General features: G+C 41.0%; 1 protein-coding gene across 1 annotated transcript in view; it reads left to right on the top strand.

Annotated features, from left to right (window-relative positions):
• Positions 1-25536, top strand: part of NKD1 (NKD inhibitor of WNT signaling pathway 1) — a 61075-nt gene that overhangs the window by 16887 nt on the left and 18652 nt on the right. Inside the window, exon 4 of the mRNA XM_069968436.1 lies at positions 22892-22949. Coding sequence (XP_069824537.1) covers positions 22892-22949 — 58 coding nt within the window. The remainder of the gene's footprint in view (positions 1-22891; positions 22950-25536) is intronic.

Genomic DNA, 25536 nt, shown 5'->3' on the forward strand with positions numbered 1-25536 from the left:
CATAAATGATGGCTAGTAGCAAAGTTATTAACTACTCATTCATGGCTCCAATGGGTTAAATATTGTTTATGAGTCCAATCATCTCAGCACTGTAAAGGTCACCTACATAAAAGCCCCCTGCATTTGAAGGAACCAATTTACTATAGTAACTATTGCAACATCAATACCACAGTAGATGTACTTCCCTTCATATGGTTGAAAGATGCTTCTGCAGTCCCAGGAACCTAATTTTACACAGGATATGACAAACACATGAAAATATCTTTTAAAATGTGTTTTCCAGTTTCGTAAAGAAGCATAGTCTTTCTTCTGACGGTACACGTAAGTGCAATCAGATCGGTCACTCAGCGAGATGCCTCCAAAGCACACACTGTATCTTTTAACCTTGTAAAGACGGAGGTGCTTTTTTGTGCACACCTACTTTTTTCACTGAATGAATGCGGCTATTGTAATACGCTAAAATCGTCTTATTTTCCATTGGCAGCTGAACAAAGAATTTAATTATGAAGGATTTTTGCCTTTCATTTTTTTCGTGTTTGTGGCTTTAGTCCCAAGCATAAGACTGACAATACAGGGAGATGTTGCTTTTTTGAGGCTTTATTAGGCTCTAATTGATGTCTGCTAATTAGATTTTTCTTCATAAAAAAAAAAAAGTCTGATTAACTGTATATGTGCCACATTCCACTGCCAAACCATTCATTACTTCATACATTTAAATAACAAAGAAAACCTGAGTGGAGAAAACACGTTTCATTATTAAAAAGATACACTGGTGTTATTTGATATTAAAAGAGTGATTCCAGCCCCCCCCCCCAAAAAAAAAAAAAACATTAGAAAGTCAGGGGGGGTACAAAAATAAAAATAAATAATACTCAACTGTCCGATCATTTGCAGCTGCAGACTCCCATCTCCCCCCTGCACACTGCTGGTTCGTGGTTCCTATGTTGTGTCGACTCCACAGGGATTGCTGTGTAGCCAATTAAGCCCCTATTCCACGGGCCGACATAGAGGAGGAAACAAGCGCTGTCAGCGCTCGTTTGCTCCCCGTTCCCCGCTCGCTGCCGCCGCTATTCCATGTGTCGGCAGCAGATAGGTGAATACTGGCGGGGCGGGGGGGGGGGGGGCTGCCCGGGTGACCGCTAGATCGTCCAGGCAGCCCATACAGGATAGTGGCGGTCTGCTGCCGCAGCTCCTATTCCGCGGGTTGATAGCAGCAGATCGCTGCTATCACAGTCGCTTGTTTTTCTACCCTATGTAATGAAACCAGTAATACGAATTACATGAGATAGGGATTGGTACATACCTATTTTGCTTTGCGGCCTATGAGATTTAACTCAACTTCTGCTTCCTCAGCTTCTGCTAATGATATTTGATACTGCTTTCCATACATAAAATTTGAGGAAAACTGGGGAACTGACTGTATGTTTTGCATACATTATCACCAAACCGCATTGCCAAATATCAGTGAGCTGGTTAGCAGACCAGCCTTTCTAATATGGATAGACTGAGTGGCTCTGCAGGACTTCCTCACCTGCCAGAATTCACACGGAATTGTGTTTCATCAGAGGTGATGAGGATTGGGAGGGGAAGGACATTTCAAGAGGGCATGACTTGTGTGGTGAACTGAGCAGAGCTGAAAGAGCAGCTGTTCTCAATTCTCTGCCCCAGGCCTCTTCAGTAGGAGAAGTTCAAAGAAAGGCACATTTCCTGTTTGTATGACATCTCTGGTTTTGTAGCCATGTGCAGTCCCTTGGCCACTGTGGAATGTGTAATTTTAATATACATCAGGGGAAAAAAGCTCATTGTGCACTTGATCTGCTGGAACAGATGTAATGCTCGTCCTAGTTAACTTTGATCGGATGGTGTCAGACCCTTTTAATAACAGGATACAGATAGCACAGATGTGCTATAATCCTCATAATTACTAATCACATTTTATATAAAGGAAAAGTGTCATGGCCAGGCACATCATATATTAATTATATCTTGCAGTGGCTTGGGGGTTCCTGCAATGCCTCAGGTAAAAGGCTCAGATCTGGAGATGGGGCCCTCCACACTTTTTCCCTGCAGCTGTCAAATATTAGATCTTACATCAGTCATATAAGTTGTACCCAATTTACTTTAGTCCTCCTGCACAACAATATTGAAGACAGGCATCTTACAAGATGTGTGTTATTTGCAAATGACATGGGAGAAAGCTCAGAATTTCCAAACCTTTGTCCCCAGCAGGACCACTGGATTTGCGGTTAAATATGAGGCTATGTTCACACAACGTAAAAAAAAATAGAGAAAAGCGTCCGTTTTTCTATTTAAAAAAATGTCTGTTATTGCCGGAATTTAACTCACTGCAATGCAAAGCATTGAAGTCAATGGAAAGACGGGCGTCCAATGTGCACAATGTATTGAATATTATTGAAAATTATTTTTTGAAAATAAATAATTATTAATTGAAAATTATTTTTGGACGTCTTTTGCAAACAGCGGACGTTTTTATCAGTTGTCCACACACTGTCTTTCTTTTGTCACTGTTCTTTCTCCAATTTTACTATTACATTTAATGGACTTTTCAATTAAGCCGCACCCAAAGGCCAATTAGTAACCAAACTAGAATAATGGACGAACAGCGGGGGAGGCCAGGCTAAATGACATCCATTATTTTAGACTCAAAATGACAGACGTCATTTTAAACTGAGCTGAAAAAACAATGTGTGAACATAGCCTAATTCATAAAGGAGGTGTCTAGTCTTAGGCCATGTTCACACTAAATAAAGAAAAAGTAAAATGACGTCTGTTATTACCACATTTTGACATCAATGGAATGTATTGAAGTAAATGGGATGATGGACGTCCAATGCGTACAGTGTATTAAATAATGGACATTGTTTGCACAGAAGTCAAAATAATGATCATGACAGACTTTTTTTTGCAAACAATGGATGTTATTTTTTAATTGCCCAAAAACTGTTTTTCACCGTCTTTACTATTAAATTCAATGGACTTTTCAATTAAAAACACACCCCAATGCCAATTAGTCCTCCTGAAGTAGAATACTGTTCCAGCGGCCATTATTGCACTGATGGCTGCTGAAACATGCTAAACTACAGACGTTATTTGATACACAAAACAACAGCCGTTAAGTATCATACAACAGACAAAAAGTCGTCATGTGAACATAGCCTTAATAAGATCTTTAAAGGTGCCCACACTCATAAGAGGAACATTGGCTAAAAGTGACAATTTCAACATCATAAGCTAACATTCTCAGCAGATGTCAGGGAAGAGAGTCATTTGTTCCCACAGGACATAAGCCACTACCAGAGGTGTCTAATTGCATCTTCAGTTTGCCATACATTAAAGTGACTCTGTACCCACAATCCGACCCCCCCAAACCGCTTGTACCTTCAGATAGCTGCTTTTAATCCAAGATCTGTCCTGGGGTCTGTTCAGCAGGTGATGCGGTTATTGTCATAAAAAAAGAATTTTCAGGGTAGCTTCACACATACCATATCGCAGCTGATTTTCTGCTGCGAATCCACAGCACATCCGCACAGATTTGACTAAATGAATGAACACAATCAAATCTGCACCATCAAATCTCCGAAGCAGATTTTACAGTGCGGATTTAATGCTTTGCTCATTCTTTCAGTCAAAATCAGCTGCGATACGGTATGTGTGAAGCTACCCTTAAACTTGCTGCCCTGTGTTAAATTGGCGTGGCCTAGAGTGTGTATGCCCTAGGATTGCAACACCCCTCATCCCTGCTCCCCGCGCTCCTCATCACTAGGAAAGGCCCCGGGCAGGATTTTTTTTAATGATCCAGCTCATGTGCAGTGTTTACACAGGTGATGAATAGGAGAAATTGTTCTTGGGGCGTTTCTAATGATGAAGAGGGTGGGGAGGAGGGACGGAAAGGTGGTGCAAGCCTAGGGCATAGACACTCTAGGCCATGACAATTTGACACAGGGCTGCAAGTTTAAATGTTCTTTTTTAGGACAATAACTGCATCACCTGCCGAACGGACCGCAGGACAGATCTTGGATTAAAAGCAGCTATCCAAAGGTACAAGTGGTTTGAGGGAGTCAGATTTTGAGTACAGAGTCGTTTTAAGTTGGTCGCTCATTGGCTGATTGCTGCCTGATTTGGCTTGTATTAGGACCTTTACTCTTTCTATGGATTGCTGACAGGATCTGCAGATAAATGTCCTATGATCAGTACTTTATCTCAGACATCTCAGCATCTAAGAACTTCCTGAAACTACCATTTTCATGCCTTATATCAGACATCTTTTCTTTCCCTCATCATCCTGTTAAAAATGTGTTTAGCCAACAATCCAGATTACACAGTTAAAAACATTAGCTCAGCACCTGCAGACCATATATTTTACGTATCCTGCTATAACAGACTGTATTGCAAGAACTGCTTGAGTTTCTGCTTATATAGTGCAGCATAGGCTATCATTAGAGAATATTGTAAAGTTTTTGTGTATGTCTTGTGCTTGCCTGTTTTTGTATGCACAGTATGAGGATTCCAGCCATTCTGGTTATAGTTTACTCCCTGAAATGATTTCTCAGCACTGCCTACATTTCCCATGAATCCTCCAGCTTGGTGAAGAGAGCAGCAGGCGTCTCATTTCTGCAGTTTCTTGGAGATCACCTGGCTAGACTCCAGCAGACAGCCATCTGTGCGACTGAAAAGTGGGTTAGGGCCCTATTACAGAAAGCGATTATCGTCCGTATTCTTGTAATAGAAGACAACGATCACCCGACATGTATGATGTTGACTGATCGCTGTTTGTCAACATCGGCCTGTTAATGATCTGCTGCCTTTGCTCCGTGTAATAGGAGCGGCAGCAGCAGACCACCACTGTCTCCTATGGGCTGCCCAAGCAATCAGACGATTGCCCGGACAGCCCCCCCCCCAGCTCCCCTGCACTTACCCGCTCGATGTCGGCACGTGTTATAGTGGTGGCAGCGGGTGGGGGAATAAGGAGCATGCAAGCGCTGACTTGACAGGTCGGCACTCGCTTGCTCTCCACATCGCCCCGTGTAATAGGGGCTTTAGTGTCAGTTCACATTATGTGTTTTCGTTTTCAGAGTTTGTAAGAAAAGTATTGCCGTAGGGGGAAAGTGGTTTAATCTATAATCACAATTTAAGTGTTTTATGAACATCTGATAACTTGAGGCTGTGTTTACATGCTGAATTTTCTCTGCATAATCACTAGGGATGGTCCGAATCGAGTTCGGTTCGGGTTCGTACAAACTCGAACCCTCAGTAATGATCCCCGCTGTCTGCCCGCTCCACGGAGCGGGCGGATCCAGCGGGAGGACTGCCTGGAAAACTGGGATACAGCCATAGCCATAGGCTGTATCCCAGTTTTCAGGGCGTTACTCCCGCTTGATCTGCCTGCTCCACGGAGCGGGCAGACAGCAGGAATCTGCTGCCGAGTGTTCGAGTTCATACGAACCCGAACCTCGGCAGGTTCGGACCATCCCTAATTTTCACATATTTTTACTGCATTGTGGCTGTATTTTTCCTGCAGTTTTTCAACACTGGGGTAAAATGGCACAGTTTTACTGAAAATCACAGCAAAAAACGACGAGAAAAAAAAAAAAAACACCAAAAACACAACATGCGAACACAGCCACAATGAAAGTGTATAACTACAACATATACCAGACCTTTAGAGATAGCAGCAGCTGGTTGGGGGGAGAGGGGGTCTGGGAGCTGCCAAAAGGAAAAATCTTATAGGAAATTATGTTTATGTCATCCTGTAGTTCACAGGAAGTCTGCTGACCCAGGACCAACCACTTCCTCTGACACATTAAACTCTGTGATTTTCTGTGAGTCAGACTGGTGATCACATGATTCATTTACATTAATTAAAAGCATGGCTAGTCTGAAATAAAACAGATGGCACTCTTCAACTAGTGATGATGGTAAATGTGCATGATATAGGCAACTGGGTTATCTATGGGCTCATTTACAAAATAAAGGAACAGCGGCCCCTTCGACATCTCCTCTGCACAGCAACACTCCTGGTCACCTGCTGTGCAGGGCCCTACAGCACTGTCCCATCCTAGGGTCCTAGAATTGGGACATCTAAAATCAGCATGTCATGTATTATCATTGTGCCATCTCTTACCCCTTTATTCTACATCAAGTCTACAGTATTTATACAGTATTTTGCAATGTCCTTGGAATAAACTGCTTGTAATCCCTATTAAATTGATGAGGAGGGAATCTGGAATTAATATGAAGGAACTATGCCTTATTGTGGAGTCCCTAGTGAGTAAGTGGAATGTGACACAAAGAGAACACCCAGGTTTTCACTTCCTCTCAACTTTATTGCAAAAAGCTCCTTCTCAGTTTTTCTCCAGCTGTTCTATATTACACTATAGCTTTAACTCTTTAGCTTCTTGGATCAGCAGTAAGGAAAATATTATGCAGTTCCTTTTCTAAATGGATTTTTGGAGAATATGGATTCTTACGACTGCCAGTTTTCTTTGTGCCATCTCTGTACTCACCGTAATGCCAGCCTGATCATCTGCTGAAGGCTGGCGTAAGGGCCCTTTTGGCGGGGTGGAACAATGCCTGTTTCTTTATGGGATCCCGGCCGGAGCGTAAACACATCTTATACGCTCCGTCCGGGATTCCATACGGGGTCGCAAATAACTGACATGTCAGTTTTCTGCGGGCGGAATTCAGTGAATAGCGGCGGCAGAAAGCCCAGTCAGTTCACACAGTGAAGCGAGCGGCTCGCCGCTTGCTTACTGTGTGCTATAGGAAGCTCTGATGCGGGCGCGCGCTAATGCCCCAGCATCAGAGCTCTGTGGCCGGAAAGATCATCCGGCCAGAGACCGGCCAGGGTCACGGAACGGCCGGTCTCTTAAGTAGTGTGAACATAGCCTAAAAGTTCATGCTAGTGTACTGACACAGCCACATGGCTTATTTTACAGCAGGTGAACATAGCCTAATACTGCAATTTGCCATGTCATACCACCATTGGCCAAAGCCCTGGGGCCCCAAAGAAAATTGCACAGTTGTGCTGTGGTCTTCTCCAGTGTGATCAAATTGACATTGGAACTACTTCTGGTTTGACTTACTAACCTAAATCAAATTATGTAGTGACACAAGCCTAAAGGTCCTTTTACACACACACACATATCTGACAGATTTTTTAAGCCAAAGCCAGGAACAGACTATAAACAGAGAACAGGTCATAAAGGAAAAACTGAGATTTCTCCTCTTCTAAAATTCCTGTCTTTGGCTTCAATAATCTGTCAGATATCTGGGTGTGTAAAAGGACCCTTATAGAGTTAAAACACTTGGTATTACAATCATCTGCTATGTTCCAGCTGAAATAAACAACTTTAAGGTTTGGAAGTTAGTCATGCAGCTCTACTGTAGTAAGTGTTGTGTAGTCCACATTGCCATCAGATGTGTCTTTATGCCAGAAGCTTTTAAGAATGTGATCATCAATCATTACAATGTGTGCTCTTAACATACTTAAGGATTTTATTGTTGGTATTTGTAATTATTTCACATTCTAATGTAACAAATGTGTTTTGCTGTTTCAATTCCAAATGGTAACCCCTTTCAGTTTATGCTGCCAGTCTAAGGTGGGGTATCTGTACCCATCCAGCAACTAGTGCCTAAAGGAGTTAACCAGGCTTAGAAAAACATGGCTGTTTTCTTCCAGAAACAGCACGACTCTTGCCTCCAGGTTGGGTGTTCTTTCGAAATTAAGCTTCATTCACTAACTTGCATTATTCACTTCTCAGTCCACCACCACAGCTATTCCACCCTGCTGATGTTACTGCCAGGTCCCTATTCTACACATGTCAATCACTGGACATAGCGGTGATCAGCCAGTGATTAGCTGAGATGTTATTCCCTGTGTCAAGACAGAACCAGGAAATGGAGATCAGCAGGGATCTGGTAATTGTCGGAACAACAGTGTTGGGGGATCTGTGAGTTGAGTATTATCCTTAAGATGTTTTTGTTTTTAAGCCATCTTTTCCTCTTTAAAAAATTGTTCTTCCGCTAGACAATTTCTTTCCTAATTAAAGGGAAACTACCTTCCTCAGCGCCCTATGCGCTATCAGAACATAGCAGCAGGTTAGATGCGTCTGCTGTTAGTTTCCCTTTAAAACAAATCTGTCAATGGTATAAGCAAAAATACATCTGCACAAGAGTTTATACAAGAAGTACAGGAAATTTATTGGCTTATTCTTTGGGAAAATACATTTGCCGCCATGCCAGCTCTTAGAAGTAACAGTTGATCTACAATCATCGAGTTGTCCCACAAGAAGCATGGACGAAAACTGCAAGCTATGTGCTTTAGCATCCTGGGTTATAGGATCAGTTGTGACCTTTCATCTCAGCAGGGTAGGTGTTAAGAATTTATAAAATCTCATTCTCTGTGTGACAACTTGAGTATAGAAAATAAGATGAAAGAGTTCCGTGGGGGATTAGGGAGATAACAACAAAAATGTCATAAAGACATCCTCTCCACCCCCATCTAAAGGCACCATATGATAGTCATTGTTTGCACAAACACTACATCTGCTGGAAGCAAAACATTTTGACAGTCGATCACAATGTGAAGCTATTAGCTGTCCCACAGACACACACCTGCCACACTATCATGGCCTCACACGAGTTGGACAGTGAACACACATTTGTAGAGTCTTGATAGCCGTCCAGAGGCTGATACTGAAATAGGCTCTGGGACGGCAGCCAGTAATTGTTGGCCTTGGATCAATGAGATCTGTCGTTGTGTTTGCGGATTGCTGGTATGCAGAGTTAGATCTTCATACCATGTCCCCGTTACTGACACCCAGATCTAGAGATTAGTTCTTTATCAATATGTCATCAGCTCTTTTTTCCCCTTTGTGCTTTTTTTTTCTTTCAATTTGACATATGAAGCTAATTGAATTCTTTTACTAGAAAAAATTAGTTTAATTAAATAAATACATTTTTCTTCATTTAAGACTATAATTCTTCCGATGTGTAAATTTATTGAGTCTCTATTTCTGCTAGACCAGGTCCACTGTGACAGCAGTGTGGATACAAACTGCAACTCTAGGCTAGGTTCACACTACGGCAATGCACAAATAACATCCACTGTTTTGAAATAATGGACGTTATTTGTGCAATGACGGCCGTTGTTATGTAAGACGACTGTCATTTTTTCATAGAGTGAACCTTGCCCATGCCTGGTAATATTTTGGGTTAATTTAAATTTTTACTTTGTACCTACAGAGATTGTCGTCAAATCATTTTGCACTATTATAAATGTTAAAGATGGATTTAAGTCTCTCATTATTACAATATTATTCTAAGAATATAGTTTTCGTATGGTAAGATAAGCAACGTAGAGAATTGTCCTGTCCTACATTAGTACAGGTGTCTGCTGTAAACCATATCATTGGCATTGTTCATTTGGCATGACATGGATGATAAGTTAGGTGTAACTTTGTAGACATTTGGAGACAGTGTAGAAACGTCTTTGTGTCTATGCTGAATTGAAGTTGTGCTTATAAGATGTGTGGGGATCACTTAATGGGGCTTATTTAAGGGAAACACAAAGCAAACAGCAGTGCCTTCTTCCTTTGATCAGTGGAGTGGTCTATCCAGGAAGCTTGGAAGCCTGAGACAATTCTTTCTTTCATCTCCCTGGCTAACTGCTGCCCTGCTGATTACAAACACAGATGCCAGTATGAAGGAGGATGGGATAGGGAGAGGGTGGGAGGACACAGGAATGTGAGACAGGAGGGGGAGATTGAAGGAAGGCTTATTATATATTTATTGTCTTTAAAGGTACAGTTCCAATTTTTATATTGCGATTTGGCACAACCATAACATTTTAACAAAAAAAAAAAAGCTCAAATAACCTGGAGTATCCAACATGTGTTTCCATCATTTTGGCTCATGTGCAAGAATTTCCAGTTTATTTTATGATAGTAAATAGAAATGTTCTTGGAAAATCTACAAAGTTTATTTCGAAAAGTTGAACAAAAAATGGTGCATGGGTCATCCCAAAGATTATATCATTTATAATGGACATCATAGGCAGTCCTCTGTACTCCACTGCAGATTTCAGGTTTTCTGAATATTATTACTATTTATACCCTTTATGTTGTACTTGGGGGTATTAAAAATGCTATGGTTCAACTGAGAGTATAAGCATAAGCACTTGTAAACCTTATCAATGATATAGACCTAATACTAAATAATATAACGCTGGCAAAACACATGAAACCAAACCTGCCAATATTCTTTCTCACAGGAGATAATTCATAGCCAGAAGTGACTACCAGCAACAAATTTCCCTATGCCCACTGAGCATAGACTTATGGTACTTTTACACGGGACCATTGATCGTTCGTTTTTGCACGATAACGGTCGAATTCGAACGATAATTGTACGTATAAACGCAGCGAACGATCAAACGACCAGCAAAAAATCGTTCATTTTGATCTTTCAACATGTTCTTAAATCATCGTTGATCGTTCGCAAAAAATTTGCAGATTGTTCCGTGTAAACATTCTTTCAGCGATTTCACCTATGTGTGAGATAGGCCAAAACGATCGCATAGCGAATTTTCCGTACGATGTATCGTTCCGTCTAAACGCTGATCGTTATAAAAAAAAAATCGTTCATTCAAAATCGTTAATCGTGCGATCGGGCGAATTATCGCACCGTGTAAAAGTACCATTAGGCTAGTATTACACAAGCCGATGAAGGCCTGATCAATAATGTAAATGAGCGCAGATCTGCTAGATTGGTGATCATTTACTGGGCCTATTGCACGAACCAATAATCGTTCAGCAAGGGCTGCATGGACATCGTTAGCGATGTCCATGCAGCCCTTTCCCAAACAGTTGATACATTACCTCCCCACGCTCCTGGTCTTCTTCTGCGCTCTACATGTTCTCGGGTCCTGCAGCTGCAGCATCAGATCAGTCTCTGAACTGACAGCAGGACAGCAACAACCAGTGATTGGCTGAGCGGCCTGTCAGCTCAGAGAAACTGCAGCTCGCAGTCCCAGGAAGAGACCAGAAGGCCGGAGGAGACCAGGAGTGTGGGGAGGTATTAACTGTTTAATCATCAGCCGTCGGCCGTGTATCACTATTACATGTAGCAATGCGCATCCAACACCCAGTGATTTTAGGTCAGTGCCTAAAGAAATAATTGTCTCATTGGCTGATCGCCTCTATTACAAGGAGTGATAGTTGGTCGAATCGGCCCGATTTGGACAGTTATCATTCTGTGTTATAGGGCCCTTAGACTTGTCCTATCAGAGCATATGTTGAGGAAGTCGGGATCAATTCTTCCCTCTTTATGATTGGTCGATACCATAAAGCACCTGAAGCTTATTTGTTTAACAGGATATTTATATCTATTTATTGTTCTGGAATTGTGTGAGGTTTATATAAACAACTCAAAAATGGGACTCACACTGTGGTTACACAAGTAACACTATTAAAAGAATACTTTTAGCTGCAGTGGCTTTGGATTATATCTGATGGCATAAAATGAAGAATAGCCAAGGCTGTAAGCAGACAAGCTCATATATTTTTTTCTATGGCTTATCTAACACTGTGAACTATAATGTTGAATAATGAAAACACCTATATCATAGGATCAACCAAGCTATTCAAAATATCATACAAATGTCCCCTCATCTACTATAAACTATGAAACACCAAAAAAGAGATATGGGGAACCCCAATGAGAAAAATCAGACCAAACTGATAATTACAAATACCAAAATTCATTTTATTAAATAGTATACAGAAAAAAACACATGCAACATTAAAAACAAGACCTGGGGAGGCGGGGGACCAGATTTCTGGGACTCATTGTAACAGTAACCCTCCATCCACATACATACTAATGTAGGGCATATGTAAACATTCATACAGCATAAAGTGCAAAAGGTAAAGTGCTAGTGCTATGTTGCTACAGTATGCTGCTTAGAATAAAACACATGTGTAAACCCAGACACGGATGCTGGTTACCAATACCAGTAGGTACTATATGTCCCAGTCCACTGGTCACCCACCCACCCACCCCTGACGAAGCGGTGCGAAACGGCGTTGGAGTGTGAGGTGGGTGACCAGTGGACTGGGACATATAGTACCTACTGGTATTGGTAACCAGCATCCGTGTCTGGGTTTACACATGTGTTTTATTCTAAGCAGCATACTGTAGCAACATAGCACTAGCACTTTACCTTTTGCACTTTATGCTGTATGAATGTTTACATATGCCCTACATTAGTATGTATGTGGATGGAGGGTTACTGTTACAATGAGTCCCAGAAATCTGGTCCCCCGCCTCCCCAGGTCTTGTTTTTAATGTTGCATGTGTTTTTTTCTGTATACTATTTAATAAAATGAATTTTGGTATTTGTAATTATCAGTTTGGTCTGATTTTTCTCATTGGGGTTCCCCATATCTCTTTTTTGGTGTTTTATAATGTTGAATAGATTGATTATGTTTACCTGGAGCTGTATATGCCACTTCAATGCAGGACCACAATATGGTTGAGTTGGATGGAGTCCCTTCGGTCTACGGCTATGTATGATGAAATAGCAATGTATATACTTGCAAAATAAAGCATGGATGGTGAAAGCAATGGGCATCCACTGTTATCAAGTTCTGAGAGTTACATATAGGATGGCTCTCATCTATAGGAAACGACTGTGAAAACAGAAACAAAAAACGCTATCTAATAGCTTAAATGCTTTTAGAGAGCATATTTAGTTGACAATCCCTAATTTTGCATGCCCACATTTATAAATTCCATTATTTTTTTTAAATACGACATAAAGCGCTATTAGGCTAGGTTCACACAAGGTAAAACATTAGAATCTATGGGAAAATGTACACATTGGAAAAATTTACATTTTTTTGCAATATGTAAATAGATGGCATAGAATTAAACAAAACATTCTTTTTGTATTTATTTTTTTGCTTTTTTACAATGTGTGAGCCTAGCCTTAAGGAGAAACTCCTTCTAAGTACAGGCAGACATAGTTATCTCACTGTCATGTGGGAATGTATGCAGACAAGCTACCCTCTTTATACCATCTCTACAACCACTTGTATTTTACCCCAGCTGAATGAGTGTACTGAACAGATTTGTGTTAAGACTTCCTATGGTGAATAAAAGCAATCCTGTTACAAATAAAATCCCTAGGAGTCACTTCATTTGGCTGAAAGGGAAAAAACAAAAGCTGGCTTTCTGCGCAAACCCATTGATGTGTTATGTTATGAGTTCCCATTGAATTATTTTCACAATCACTTGAGAGTTTAAAGGGTCTGTGGTCCCTTTAATGTTTATTTTAATGGCGAAGGTTGTGCAGATTAACGAACATAGAGATTTCACACCTGACTTTTTAATGCGATTGCTGCAGATGGTTGAAAAGACATCAATCCCAGCAGATGATCTGTGTGTAAGAATTTAATTAGTTACAGATTATTAATTGGTAACTAAACACAGAATACTTTAATCTGGAAGATTATTGTTTCTTTCCAGAAGAAAGAACACTGTTTAATAAACAATCCCCTTCAAATACTTGGAACAGATTTTTAATAGCAGACATTTCTGCTAAAATTTCTGCCATCTGTGAATTGGGAGTAGGGGCATTTTGGGCAGGGGGGGGGGGGCTGTTTTTCCTGGTGCTTTTATCATTTCTCATATATCTCTACTGTCTGTTTGTCTGAAAAAATGGGTTTTTTTCCCCATGATATACCGGAAAAACACCAAAAATGTGTTACCTGTTTACCCGAAAAACATCATGAAAAAATGCCTTAAACAACAACAAAAATGCCCACAAATAGCCAAAAAAAGTTTTTATAAAAGAGGATTGACAATGAGTTTGCTTTTGGTAGACCTTGCTGTTTGGCTATGGATTCCTGCATATTCCATTCAGATAAATGTTACAGTTGCAGAACTTGTTGCAATAAAACCAGCCATAAGTGAATCTTCCCTATGGCTAGTTTTATATGAGCATATTATGGGTACGTTTTTGCAACCATATATGGCTGAGTGTCCCAGCTCTGCTGGTATACCAAATTAAACACACAGCATAGATCCCTCTTAGGCCGGTTTCACACAAGCATATTACATGCACTGTCCTGGTCTGACTGTGTTCCTTATGACCTGAACTGACAGCTGTCAGTTTAAATAATCAGATCTATGGTCATCTAACATGTCTGTGTAAAGCCAGCCTAAGGCCATGTTCACACTATGTTAAAACAACAGCCGTTGTTTGCAGTGTCAAACAACAGCTGTTGTTTTACATGTTCATCCGTCCGATACTGCATTACCAGCCGCAGGAACATAATTTTATTTCTATTTGAATTGTGGGCACCTTTGAGTGTTTCTGCAATCCATTTAGCCATAGCCCTCTGTGGAATGTATGGCCGTAAGCACGGCCATATATTGTGTGCACAGAGGGTTAACCATGGCCGCTGTTTGCCAAACTACGGCCATGAAAAATTGCCAGGTTCATTTTTTCTATGGCCGCAGTTAACAACGGCCATAGTGCACATTGTGTGCGAGCACTATGGCAGTTGTTGCATTGAAATCTATGTTCAAAGCAGCACCAGTAAACTACAGAGGCTTTAAATGAAAACTGTGGACGTAGTATATCATATTTTTTACACTATGTGAACATAGCCTGAGACCGCATTCACACAACCATAGTCCAGCCCATAGCCACAGACCCACAGCTACAGACAGGACTACAGATATGCACCCGCAGCTGTCTGCAACCTGTCTGCAAGGGCACTGACCCCTTTATTTAAGATACGGGAATCTAACACAGAAATTAATAGTTTGGCAGCCATCCACATTTGCTGGTCCGCAAGTGAAAGGGACCTAATTCTGTGAACATGGCCAAAGCAGTCACAACACAGAATTAATTTCATATAGTGAGTGCTCTTGAAATATAGACTGATATAGGCTACAACAACAGGTTCTCTATTTTTATTTATTCCCCCATTGTTTGCAGCTTTTATTACAAATGCTCACTAACCCATTTTAAAACAGTACAGCAATTTTGTTCTCAATTTACACAGTAACATTAGAGATAAGCAAATTTGCCAAAAGTATGTATTCGCATGAGCCCGGGCGGTCAGCATTTTAACCCCACTGCCTGGTGAAGGTGGATGCAGCCTAAGCACTGCCTGGAAAACTTGGATACAACGTAAAGCTCAGGTCGCATCCACCTTCTCCAGGCAGCGGGATTACAATGCAGATCACTCAGGTATTTTGCAAACCCCAACTTTTGGCAGGTTCACTCATCTCTTATAATTTACAAAAGATTACACAGTAAGGCTATGTTGACACAATGTTTTTTCAGCTCTGTTTAAAATGACGTCTGTCATTTTGAGTCTAAATTAACAGACGCCATTTAGCAGCCTGGCCTCCCCTCAGTGCAATGACGGCTGTTGGCACATTATTCTAGTTTGGAGTCTAATTGGCCTTTGGGTGTGGCTTAATTGAAAAGTCCATTCAATTTAATAGTAAAAACGGAGAAATAATGGTGACAAAAGAAAAACCGTGTGTGAACAACTAATAAAATACGTCCACTGTTTGCAAAATATCATTATTTTGACGTCCGCGGTAACAATGTCCGTTATTTAATACATTGTGTGCATTGGACGTCCTTCTTTCCATTGACTTAAATGTATTACCATTGCAGTCAGTTACATCATGGTAAAAATCGACGTTATTTTAAATAGCAAAATCGGACGCCTTTTCTCTATTTTTGACATTGTGTGAACATAGCCTAAGGCTACTTTTTTACGTGATAATGAAAGACCATGGTCACTAATGACATTTGTCATTATGAAAAGACGGACGTTTTTCATATAAAAAAAAGATGTTGTGGGGAAGGGGAAGTAAACACTTCAAAAAGTTGTTCCATGTTGGAGGTTCCATTTAACTGAATGTGTATTGCTAGGTAACACACTTCATACTTTTTTTATCAGAGAAAAAATCTTTAATAAATTTACACGCTGAATTATATTTGCGTTCACTGTAAATTTCTTTTTCTTTTACATTTTATTTACATTTTTTTTACCTTTTATTAAAAAAAAAATATTAAAATTGGAATATTTTTGCTCTCACTGGTTGCTGCATCTGCTGAATTTCAACATCCTTTCCCTACACCTCCTTCTAAACCAATTAAGAAATTCTTTTAGAGCCAGGAAGTATGTTATGAGTTTGGACTTCAAGAAGGAGCAGCAGAGCAGGGGGAGACAAGAAAACAGACAAGTCGCTCCCGTATCAGAAGAGATAAAAATATAGAGCGAGAATGCCAAGAATGTTAATTCCTATTTGATGTATGTATGGAGGGTGCAGGACAGAAAACTAGACAGAGAAACAACGTGGAGCAGTCCTTTTCCTAAACATTAAAAGTAGGGGTTAAGATTAGACGTAAACATTTTTTACAATAACTTGACATGGTAATAGAAACCAGGTTTATGCGGTGCTGCATACGAGGGAGAAAAAAAAAATCCATATGCCCAGGATTAATTTTCTCTTGTTTGAAAGGGCCCATTTAGTGAATATTTCCTGCAATATTCAGTCTACACTGGGGAATTTTGTCTGATTTTGTACTCGTTGGAGATTGTGCCATAGAAATAGTAATATTAGCTGTGATACTATTAGGATTTTCACACTACAGAGAAACTCTATCCAACATGATTTATGATGAGTATCCTTTGGAATAAATTATGTACGTAAACGCAAATAAAAATAACTGTGGCAACATGGAGGACTGGTGGAGAAGGAGGCAATGTGGCAGTAGTGGAACCCATACTTATTTGCTGGACTAATGAATGGTACTTCCAAAGTATTGGTTTGGAGTCTTACATAAATCTACCTGTGCAGATGGATTTATTTACAGATTAATGACTTATGTCTGGCCTTCTTTCCACTCAAAGCCCCATTTTAAAAAAGCTTTAATCAGGACAGAATTTTTATATTTTTGGGTGACATTGGATAGAGGGTTTGTATCCAAACAACTGTTCTGCTTTAGTCTTGTTTTATACTGCATTAGCAGTGTCCAGCCGCTTCCTCTCCAGCCGCTATACCGACGTCTCCCTTCTGTGCCAGTCACTGCACTGGTTACCCATTAAATATAGAACACAGTTCAAACTCCTCACCCTCACCCATAAAGCTCTTTACAACTCTGCCCCTCCATACATCTCCTCCCTCATCTCCACCTATCATCCTTCCCGTGCTCTGCGTTCTGCTAATGATCTTACACTAACCTCTTCTTTAATCAGAACTTCTCATTCCCGCCTCCAAGACTTCTCTCGTGCTGCACCAGTTCTCTGGAACTCTTTACCCAAAGACCTCAGACATATTTCCAACATCCCCAGTTTCAAGCGCGCCCTGAAGACCCATCTCTTCAGGCGTGCTTATAACATTTCGTAATCTCGTCTCCCTTTGCTATCCCCTCTCTATAACTTCTTTGGTGCTAGGTACACTGTCCTTGTTATCTGAGCTTAGAAAATGGAATGTGACTGGCTTGCCCAGCCGCCTATAGGCACTTAGAGACTTCATGTACAATGACTGGAACATTGACAAATAAAGCACTTGTTGCCTCTCGTGTTACTCCCAGTCATCCTAGCCTGTAAGCTCTTGAGAGCAGGTCACTAATTTGTTATTGTAATTTATTCATTGTATAATTTAATATATAACCTGTAATGCATTTATATATTTAAATAAGCGCTGCGGAATCTGTTGGCGCTATACAAATAAATATTATTATTATTATTATTATTATTAAATGTATACATTAGGGGCAGTCCCCAACGTAAACCTCTGACATATAGCTATGACAAATGCTTATAAGTGGTATCTGTCATATACAGTATAACGTCACATGTTAAAACTTGGCGAGTTGGGCTCTATGTGTCTTTTTAACACATACACTGGGACTGGGAATTGTTGCCATACAGGACTTGGTTGTTATCCAGACAGGGCAATGAATTTACATTCTCTTTGCAGCTTACACCATGGCTTACACCATGGAAAAGGTGCAGATTGTTGCGCAACCCACTCAGTATGCAGAAAAATCTGCGCCTTTGCCATGGTGTCAGCCCTGCTTTCTTGATGGGATTGCAAGAGGGGACACTGCAAGGGGAAGAAGGCATGGTCTCCTCTCACACCATGCGGCAGGCACATGTCAATCAAACAGCTTGGGTGCGGGACTTTATTTAAGACCGGTGTACAAGTATGCTGGTCTTGATAAATCTCCCCCAATGTTTTACCAACAGGTACTTGAGTACACAACTTAATAATGGAGGTGGGGGAGTATCAATCATTCACCCAGCAGTGCACAGACATGCTGAACTGATGTATGTAGAGGCACATACATCCCTGCTCATGCCCCTTTCTTACTAGTAGACAATTTGTGTGCAAAATTGGGGTTTGCAACTTATATATCTGGCACACAGCTTCATAATGCCATAACTGTACAAGAGCATATAGTGAGACTATAGTGTCTTTCAGTAGATGGATGTCAGCAGGTGTGACCACTTAACTCTGCTGTAAGATGAGCACTATTCCTGGAAACTAAGCGTTGGCTTTTAAAATCTTCTTAGTCACGGGTTAGATTTTTTCCAAACTGTTTATATACTGCATTGATATTACCTGTTTTGTGCTATGGAGGGATTTTTCTTTCCATTAATTTGAACTTTAATTATATATTATGTTTATAAATGCATAGATATATAAAAAAAAAACTGGTTTCTCAAGTACTTCATTTATAAGTTAGCTTGATTTACCAAATATTCCTCCACATACATAAGGAAGCAGCTGTCACATTTAGTCAGCCAAATGGCATTGTTGGCTCCGTGTTTCATCCAATAGCCTATGAACTTGGTTTGAAATTGCAGTGTATATAAACGGCCAAGGACAAAAATGCTAGAAATGTGACATTTCATGTTGTCTTTGTGGTATAAAAAATCGCCCAGAGCAATGGAAATATGCAAATAATCATCATTGATATGCCGCCATATTTACGCATTGATGGTGGGGCAGATATTGTAAATGTCAGCTACCAAAGAGTAGGCTCACGTCACATTTTTTAACAGGAATTTTTTAAACAGGAAACAACAGTGAGCTTTATTAGACTAAGGCTCGGGCTACATGGGAATTCTGAGTTGTACAACCAAGAACCACTGTACTGCACTGCCTTGCGCACTCCCTGATCGCATGACTCCATCACACCACAAATAAATGGTTGCGACAATGACATAGAAACATAGAAGATTGTCGGCAGAAAAAGACCACTGGGTCCATCTAGTCTGCCCTTTTAGTATTTTCTTTCTTATTATTTCAGGATAGATGTATGTTTATCCCAGGCGTGTTTAAATTCTGTTATTGTGGATTTACCAACAACCTCTGCTTGAAGTTTGTTCCAGGTATCTACTACTCTTTCAGTAAAATAATATTTTCTCACATTGCTTCTGATCTTCCCCCCAACTAACCTCTCACTGTGTCCCCTTGTTCTTGAGCTTAGTTTTTTTTTACTAAAAACACTCCCCTCTTGAACCTTATTTAGTCCCTTAACATACTTAAAGGTTTCAATCATGTCCCCCCTTTCCCTTCTTTCCTCCAGACTATACAGATTCAAATCCTTAAGTCTTTCCTGATATGGTTTATGCCTCACACCCTCCACCATTTATGTAGCCCGTCTTTGGACCCGTTCTATTTTATCAATGCCCTTTTTTACATGAGGTCCCCAGAACTGGACATAGTATTCCAGATGTGGCTCACCAAAGCTCTATACAGCGGGATCACTATCTCCCGCTTCCTACTTGTTATTACCTCTAGCTATACACCCCAGCATACGATTAGCTTTCCCCACCGCCTGGTTGCACTGGTGACTCATTTTAAGGCTGTCAGAAATCACTATCCCTAAATCCTTCTCTTCTGAAGTCTTTTCCAACACAGTACTGCCGATGTGATTCTCGGATAGAGGATTCTTCCTCCCCAAGTGCATTATTTTACATTTGGAAACGTTGAACTTAAATTTCCATTGTCACAGTTGCACAAAAACAAACATCCTGGATAGTGTCACCTGCAGAATGTATTTTCTATTTTCATGTCTCACTCGTGTCAGGTGAACATAAACGGATATTTTTAGCTATGGATCCGTTAACAGATTTGTTTAATAAAAATCAACAAATAAATCAAACAGACGTTTCAACAGGAAGCCCCAGCGTTATACGAATCTGCCCTAATGGTTACAGTTACAGAGGGTAACAATGATTGTTTGGCTTGAACTGCCATTGTGGATAGTTTTTTGCATTTAGATTAGTCAGCTATCAATGCCAGAAGCCTGAAAATAGTAACAATTACTGCTACCTGTGAAGGAGCCTTTTTCAGAAATGTTAGTAAAACAGTGTACAAAGGAGGTGAGAAATACCCTTCCTCCAGTAATTCTTCTGCTGCATGCTCCCAGTTACTAAGAAGCAACTGATAGAACTGTATAAGTCATGTGGCAAACTTAGAAACCCATTAAAAATCCCATCTGTCTCTTAAATTATGGTCTTTAAACATGGCATCCATGAATTTTCAGAAAATTTTATGGAACATGCCTAAGCATAAAACTCTTAATCTTTTGGAACACCCTTGGGTCAGTCATAATCTGACAGGGCTGCATAACTTTATGCTGAGTTATTCTGTCACTACTAAACTATTTAGGAATGGTGTCCTTAATTTTATGGATGTAAGCTTCGATTTGTGCTAGAAAATGCCACTCATTCTGCTGTTAGCATATCTAACACTGTAACTGGTAGATGCTAAAGCATGAAGAGTATTCATTGAAGAATATAATTATTAGAATGGTATCCTGTCTTGTATGGGGATGATGATATTTTACTGAATTTAAAAAATATTGAAACAAATATTATGAGCTTGTAAAAAATAATCAGACAGACCTGTATATATTTTTACTTATCTAGCATAGTATATTTGTATGATAGGAGATGGCATTTGGTCCTGGGATTTTTTATTAAAGGGGTTGTCCGGCGAAAAAAATTATTCACAGAATAACACACATTACAAAGTTATACAACTTTGTAATGTATGTTATGTCTGTGAATGGCCCCCTTCCCCGTGTCCCACCACCCCCACCCGTGTACCCGGAAGTGTGGTGTGCTATACATTACCTGTCACGTGCCGACCACGGTCTCCGATCCTCAGCAGTGACGTCTTCTTCGGGAGGCCAGCGGATCTTCCCGAGTGCTGGCCGCCCTCTGCAGCGTCATCCGAAGCTCAGACGCGATTGGATGAGCATAACTGTGCTCAGCCAATCGCGGCTGAGCAGCTGATGACGTGGCCGCGTCATCAGCCGCTCAGCCGCGATTGGCTGAGCACAGTTATGCTCAGCCAATCGCGGCTGAGCTTCGGATGACGCTGCAGAGGGCGGCCGGCACTCGGGAAGATCCGCCGAACTCACGAAGAAGACGTCACTGCTGACGATCGGAGACCGTGGACGACACGACATGCGGTGAGTATAATGCACCACACTTCCGGGTCTAGCGTGGGTGGGGGGAAACACGGGGAAGGGGGCCATTCACAGACATAACATACATTACAAAGTTGTATAACTTTGTAATGTGTGTTATTCTGTGAATAATTTTTTATCGCCGGACAACCCCTTTAAAGTACAAACAGAGTTATGTAGACTTTTCTAATTCAACCATATACGTTTATATGTAAATGATACTCAAAATCTGCCTATGTACTCTTTTTATCACTTTTGTCCCCACTTGCATCCCCTTACTGCATTTGACTAAGCGCTAGAGTTCAGATGTACCCAAGCACCTTCACACAGTAGTTACCCTATTATTTCCCCCATGCAATAAGTAATCGTATACTATTGTCCCTTATAGTAGTTAATCCCCCAATAGTGCCTTATGGTAGGTAATCCCTCCAAATACAGTATGTCCCCATATACTAGTTAATTCCCTCAATTGTGCCCCATATAGTAGTTAGCTCCCAATAGTGCCCTATATAGTTTTTAATACCCCCAATAGCACCACATATAGTAGTTATGCCCCCCTTAGTGCATATAGAAGCCAATCCTTCCCAAATCCCAATACTGCCCCATTTACTGGTTACTCCACCAATACTATCACCATTAGTTCTTCCACATAGTAGGTTTAATTCTCAAAAGTATCCTCGTCACCTCCTCTCCGAGACACCCCCCGGTGTTCTCCTTTCTCTTCTTCCGATGCAGGCAGCATGGTACAGAGACACTGTCTGCACCGGATGTGCCATGCAGTTTCTATGTTTCATCTGCATGTGTGTGGCTTAAAGGCAGGGCACATCCAGGTATGCATTAAGAAGAAAAAGGAGGACATGTCAACAGGGGCCAAAAACATTTGGGTCAAGCCCTTATTCTTTTGGCTGACAGTTTTCATTGGGCAGGACTGGGCCCCTAGAGGGGCTGTGGGCCCGACTTTTGCCCTAGTAAGCCTGTTTCTCCCTTGCTCTCTGTCACATGACGTGTCACCAAGGGTACACTAGAGAAAAAATAAGGCAGTACTTACCTTGCTAAAACTATTTAGATGGTGCCGGTCATTCCTGGTCATTTTTATGATGACAGGTACACTTTAAATGTTATCCCGCCCCCCAGGGGATAATGGCTGTTGTTTGGCTACGACCATTGAAATAATGCTTGTGTCAATTATTTTCAACTGTTGTCCATAGACTTAATGCAATTATTCATTTAAAACAACAGACGTTGTCTTGAGTGCCAAATAACACTAGGCACATTATCCTCATGTTTTCTTCCTGATTGTATGTATGTATTTATTCATTCCTTTATTCCTTGCTGTTTTGGCAGGATACATCAGGGGATATCTATAAAGAGAACATCGGTGACGAACATTTTCATCTGGAAGGTAGGAAATTCAGATCAGTACTGAAAATATGTTACTGTGGATTACCTTGTCTTTTGACAGTATATTCATTGTGGAATGAAAAGTTATTCAAAAGTTAGAATATCAGATATATGTCTGCTGATAGTAGAATATTTATCTTCCATCATTCTCTGACCTGATGCTTTTCACAGATTTTATTCTGACAATGAATCTTTATGGAGTACATGACAGTGAGGTTCGCTGCTTTCAGGATATATTCAAATGCAGCATGTTTGTGTCAGAAATATCAGCAACAGTTCTATTCATCTAAATGGAACTACTGATATCCATGTTCCTGCCTTATTATCATATTCTGATGAATAAAGCATGTTGAGGCTCACAAATGGGCAATTGATCACTCAACCCCACAAGGTGACTTTGGCTTCACAACTCTTTCCTCAGCCAAATGTTGCAGGGTTGCAACTATTGAAAGTGAATGTGGTTGTGTTGTAATCTCCTCCTTATTCAGAGCAAAGATCCATCCTAGATGGATTTCTGGTAAACTTCAGGTTGCATCTTTTTTCCCACATTCATTTTCCTTATTTGTCATGCAGTGTGATACAGCAACAACACATTATTTTTTGGAGGAAAACTATTTTGCATATAGTCCTTATTCAAATGTTGACACATAGCACATCCGTTGGATTCCCAGCACTTTTTTTCATTCCGCTGCGAGTATGTAAAGCGCCATCCCCCTTAACCCGCCTCGGCTCGGTGAATGCGTTACCTGTCCGCTCTTCGGCTTGCTTCTGTGGCTCCCGGTATCCTGACGTCCTGCTCAGCCAATCAATGCGCTGTCCCGCTACCACAGGCCACGGCAGGTTAAGGGACATAATGCTTTGCGTAAACCTATTCTAACTGACAGTGCTGGGAATCGCAGCGGATTTCGCTGTGGAACTCGCAGCGTGAGATCCTCTACCATTCCAGTATGTGTGAATCCACCCTAAATTCAGAGGCTGTTTGTTTGTAGACAAAGAATCCATCATTGTTATGTGATCCAGTGTATATCTAGTGCCTCTTTAACCGGTATATACGTCTGCCTGTGTTCATGGGGATCAGTCATGGCAGCTGATTAATGTTCAGCTATTGCTCAGAGATGTCTTTCTCCTACTATGACCTAAGCTTTAAACCTCCAGCCCATAACCTCTATGAATAGACAAATAGCTGATATCTGATATATGTGACATGAGATGTCAGTCAAATGAATAATAGAAAGCATTCAGAATCCCCAGATAATGGACCAGGGGTGAAAAATCCCACCTCATTAATAAATGCAGTTGTGATTGGTCCTCTTAAAGGGATTGTATCACCTGCCTTTTTTTTACTGATTGGAGACAAATACTAAAACATGTGCTTCTGCTTATTGATACACCATATACAGTACATTCCTTACTTGCACTTTTCCCTCATGTATATTATCAGATCTTATCTGTTCCCATTATATAGTAGAGCAATAGTTCATACTAGTTTGTTTTGTAGTGAACTTGAGACCATAGTGGGGATGCTAGGCATTTGCTCTGTGATGTAATTGTTGCTCATTGGGATATGTAGACCACCCACAGACCATGAAAACAGCAGCATTTTTATCATGTTACATATGATTGAGGAGATCACTTTGTCGTCACTTTAGGCTAGGGCTATAACCGAACATTGTTGGAGTGATAAAATGCTGTGTCAAATGATTTTCAAACTATTTTCAAGCTACTTTTGAGTTATATTTGCTGGCAGTGAAAAGATTAAAGGCCCTATTCCACGGAAAGATTATCGGCCGTTATCGGCCGTTAGAATAGAAGGCAACGATCAGCCAACATTGTTCATGTCGGCTGATCATTGCAGTCGTTTGTCTTTCAAACATGTTGAAAAACAAACGAGTGTGATAGCAGCGATCTTCTGCCGTCGCTCCGTGTAATAGGAGCAGTGGCAGTAGACCGTTACTATCCTCTATGGGCTGGCCGGACGATCTAGCGATCACCCAGGCAGCCATCTGCAGCTCTCCGCAGGCCCCGTCCGCACTTACTCACTCTCTACCGCCACATGTAATAGCGGTGTCAGCAAGCGGAAAACGAGGAGCAAACGAGCGCTGATAGTGCTCGTTTGCTCCTCACTGTCGGCCCGTGGAATAGGGGCTAGGGTATTTCCATCATCTTTTGTTAGGTGATAGGGAATGCAAAAGAAAGCAGTTTTGCCAATGCTTAGCCCTAGGACAACCATAATAGCAGCTAAACCAATAGTCATACAATCACTAACCTGGATACATGCTTAGGATATGTTCACACTACGTAAAAGTACGGCCGTTGTTGCCATTGCCAACAACGGCCATACTTTGTGCGGTGTGTAACATAGCCTATCTTCTATGGGATCCCGGCCGGAGAGTATACACATCGTATACGCTCCAGAAGGGATCCTGTATGGGGACGCAAAGAACTGACATGTCAGTTTTCTGTGGCCGCAATTCAGTGAATTGCCACCGCAGAAAGACCTGTCAGTTCACACAAAGAAGCGAGCGGCTCCGGCCGCTTACTTCACTGTGTGCTGTGGGAGGTTCTGATGCGGGCGTGCGCTGATATGC

Source organism: Dendropsophus ebraccatus, chromosome 4, assembly GCF_027789765.1.
Source record: "Dendropsophus ebraccatus isolate aDenEbr1 chromosome 4, aDenEbr1.pat, whole genome shotgun sequence".
NCBI lineage: Eukaryota > Metazoa > Chordata > Amphibia > Anura > Hylidae > Dendropsophus > Dendropsophus ebraccatus.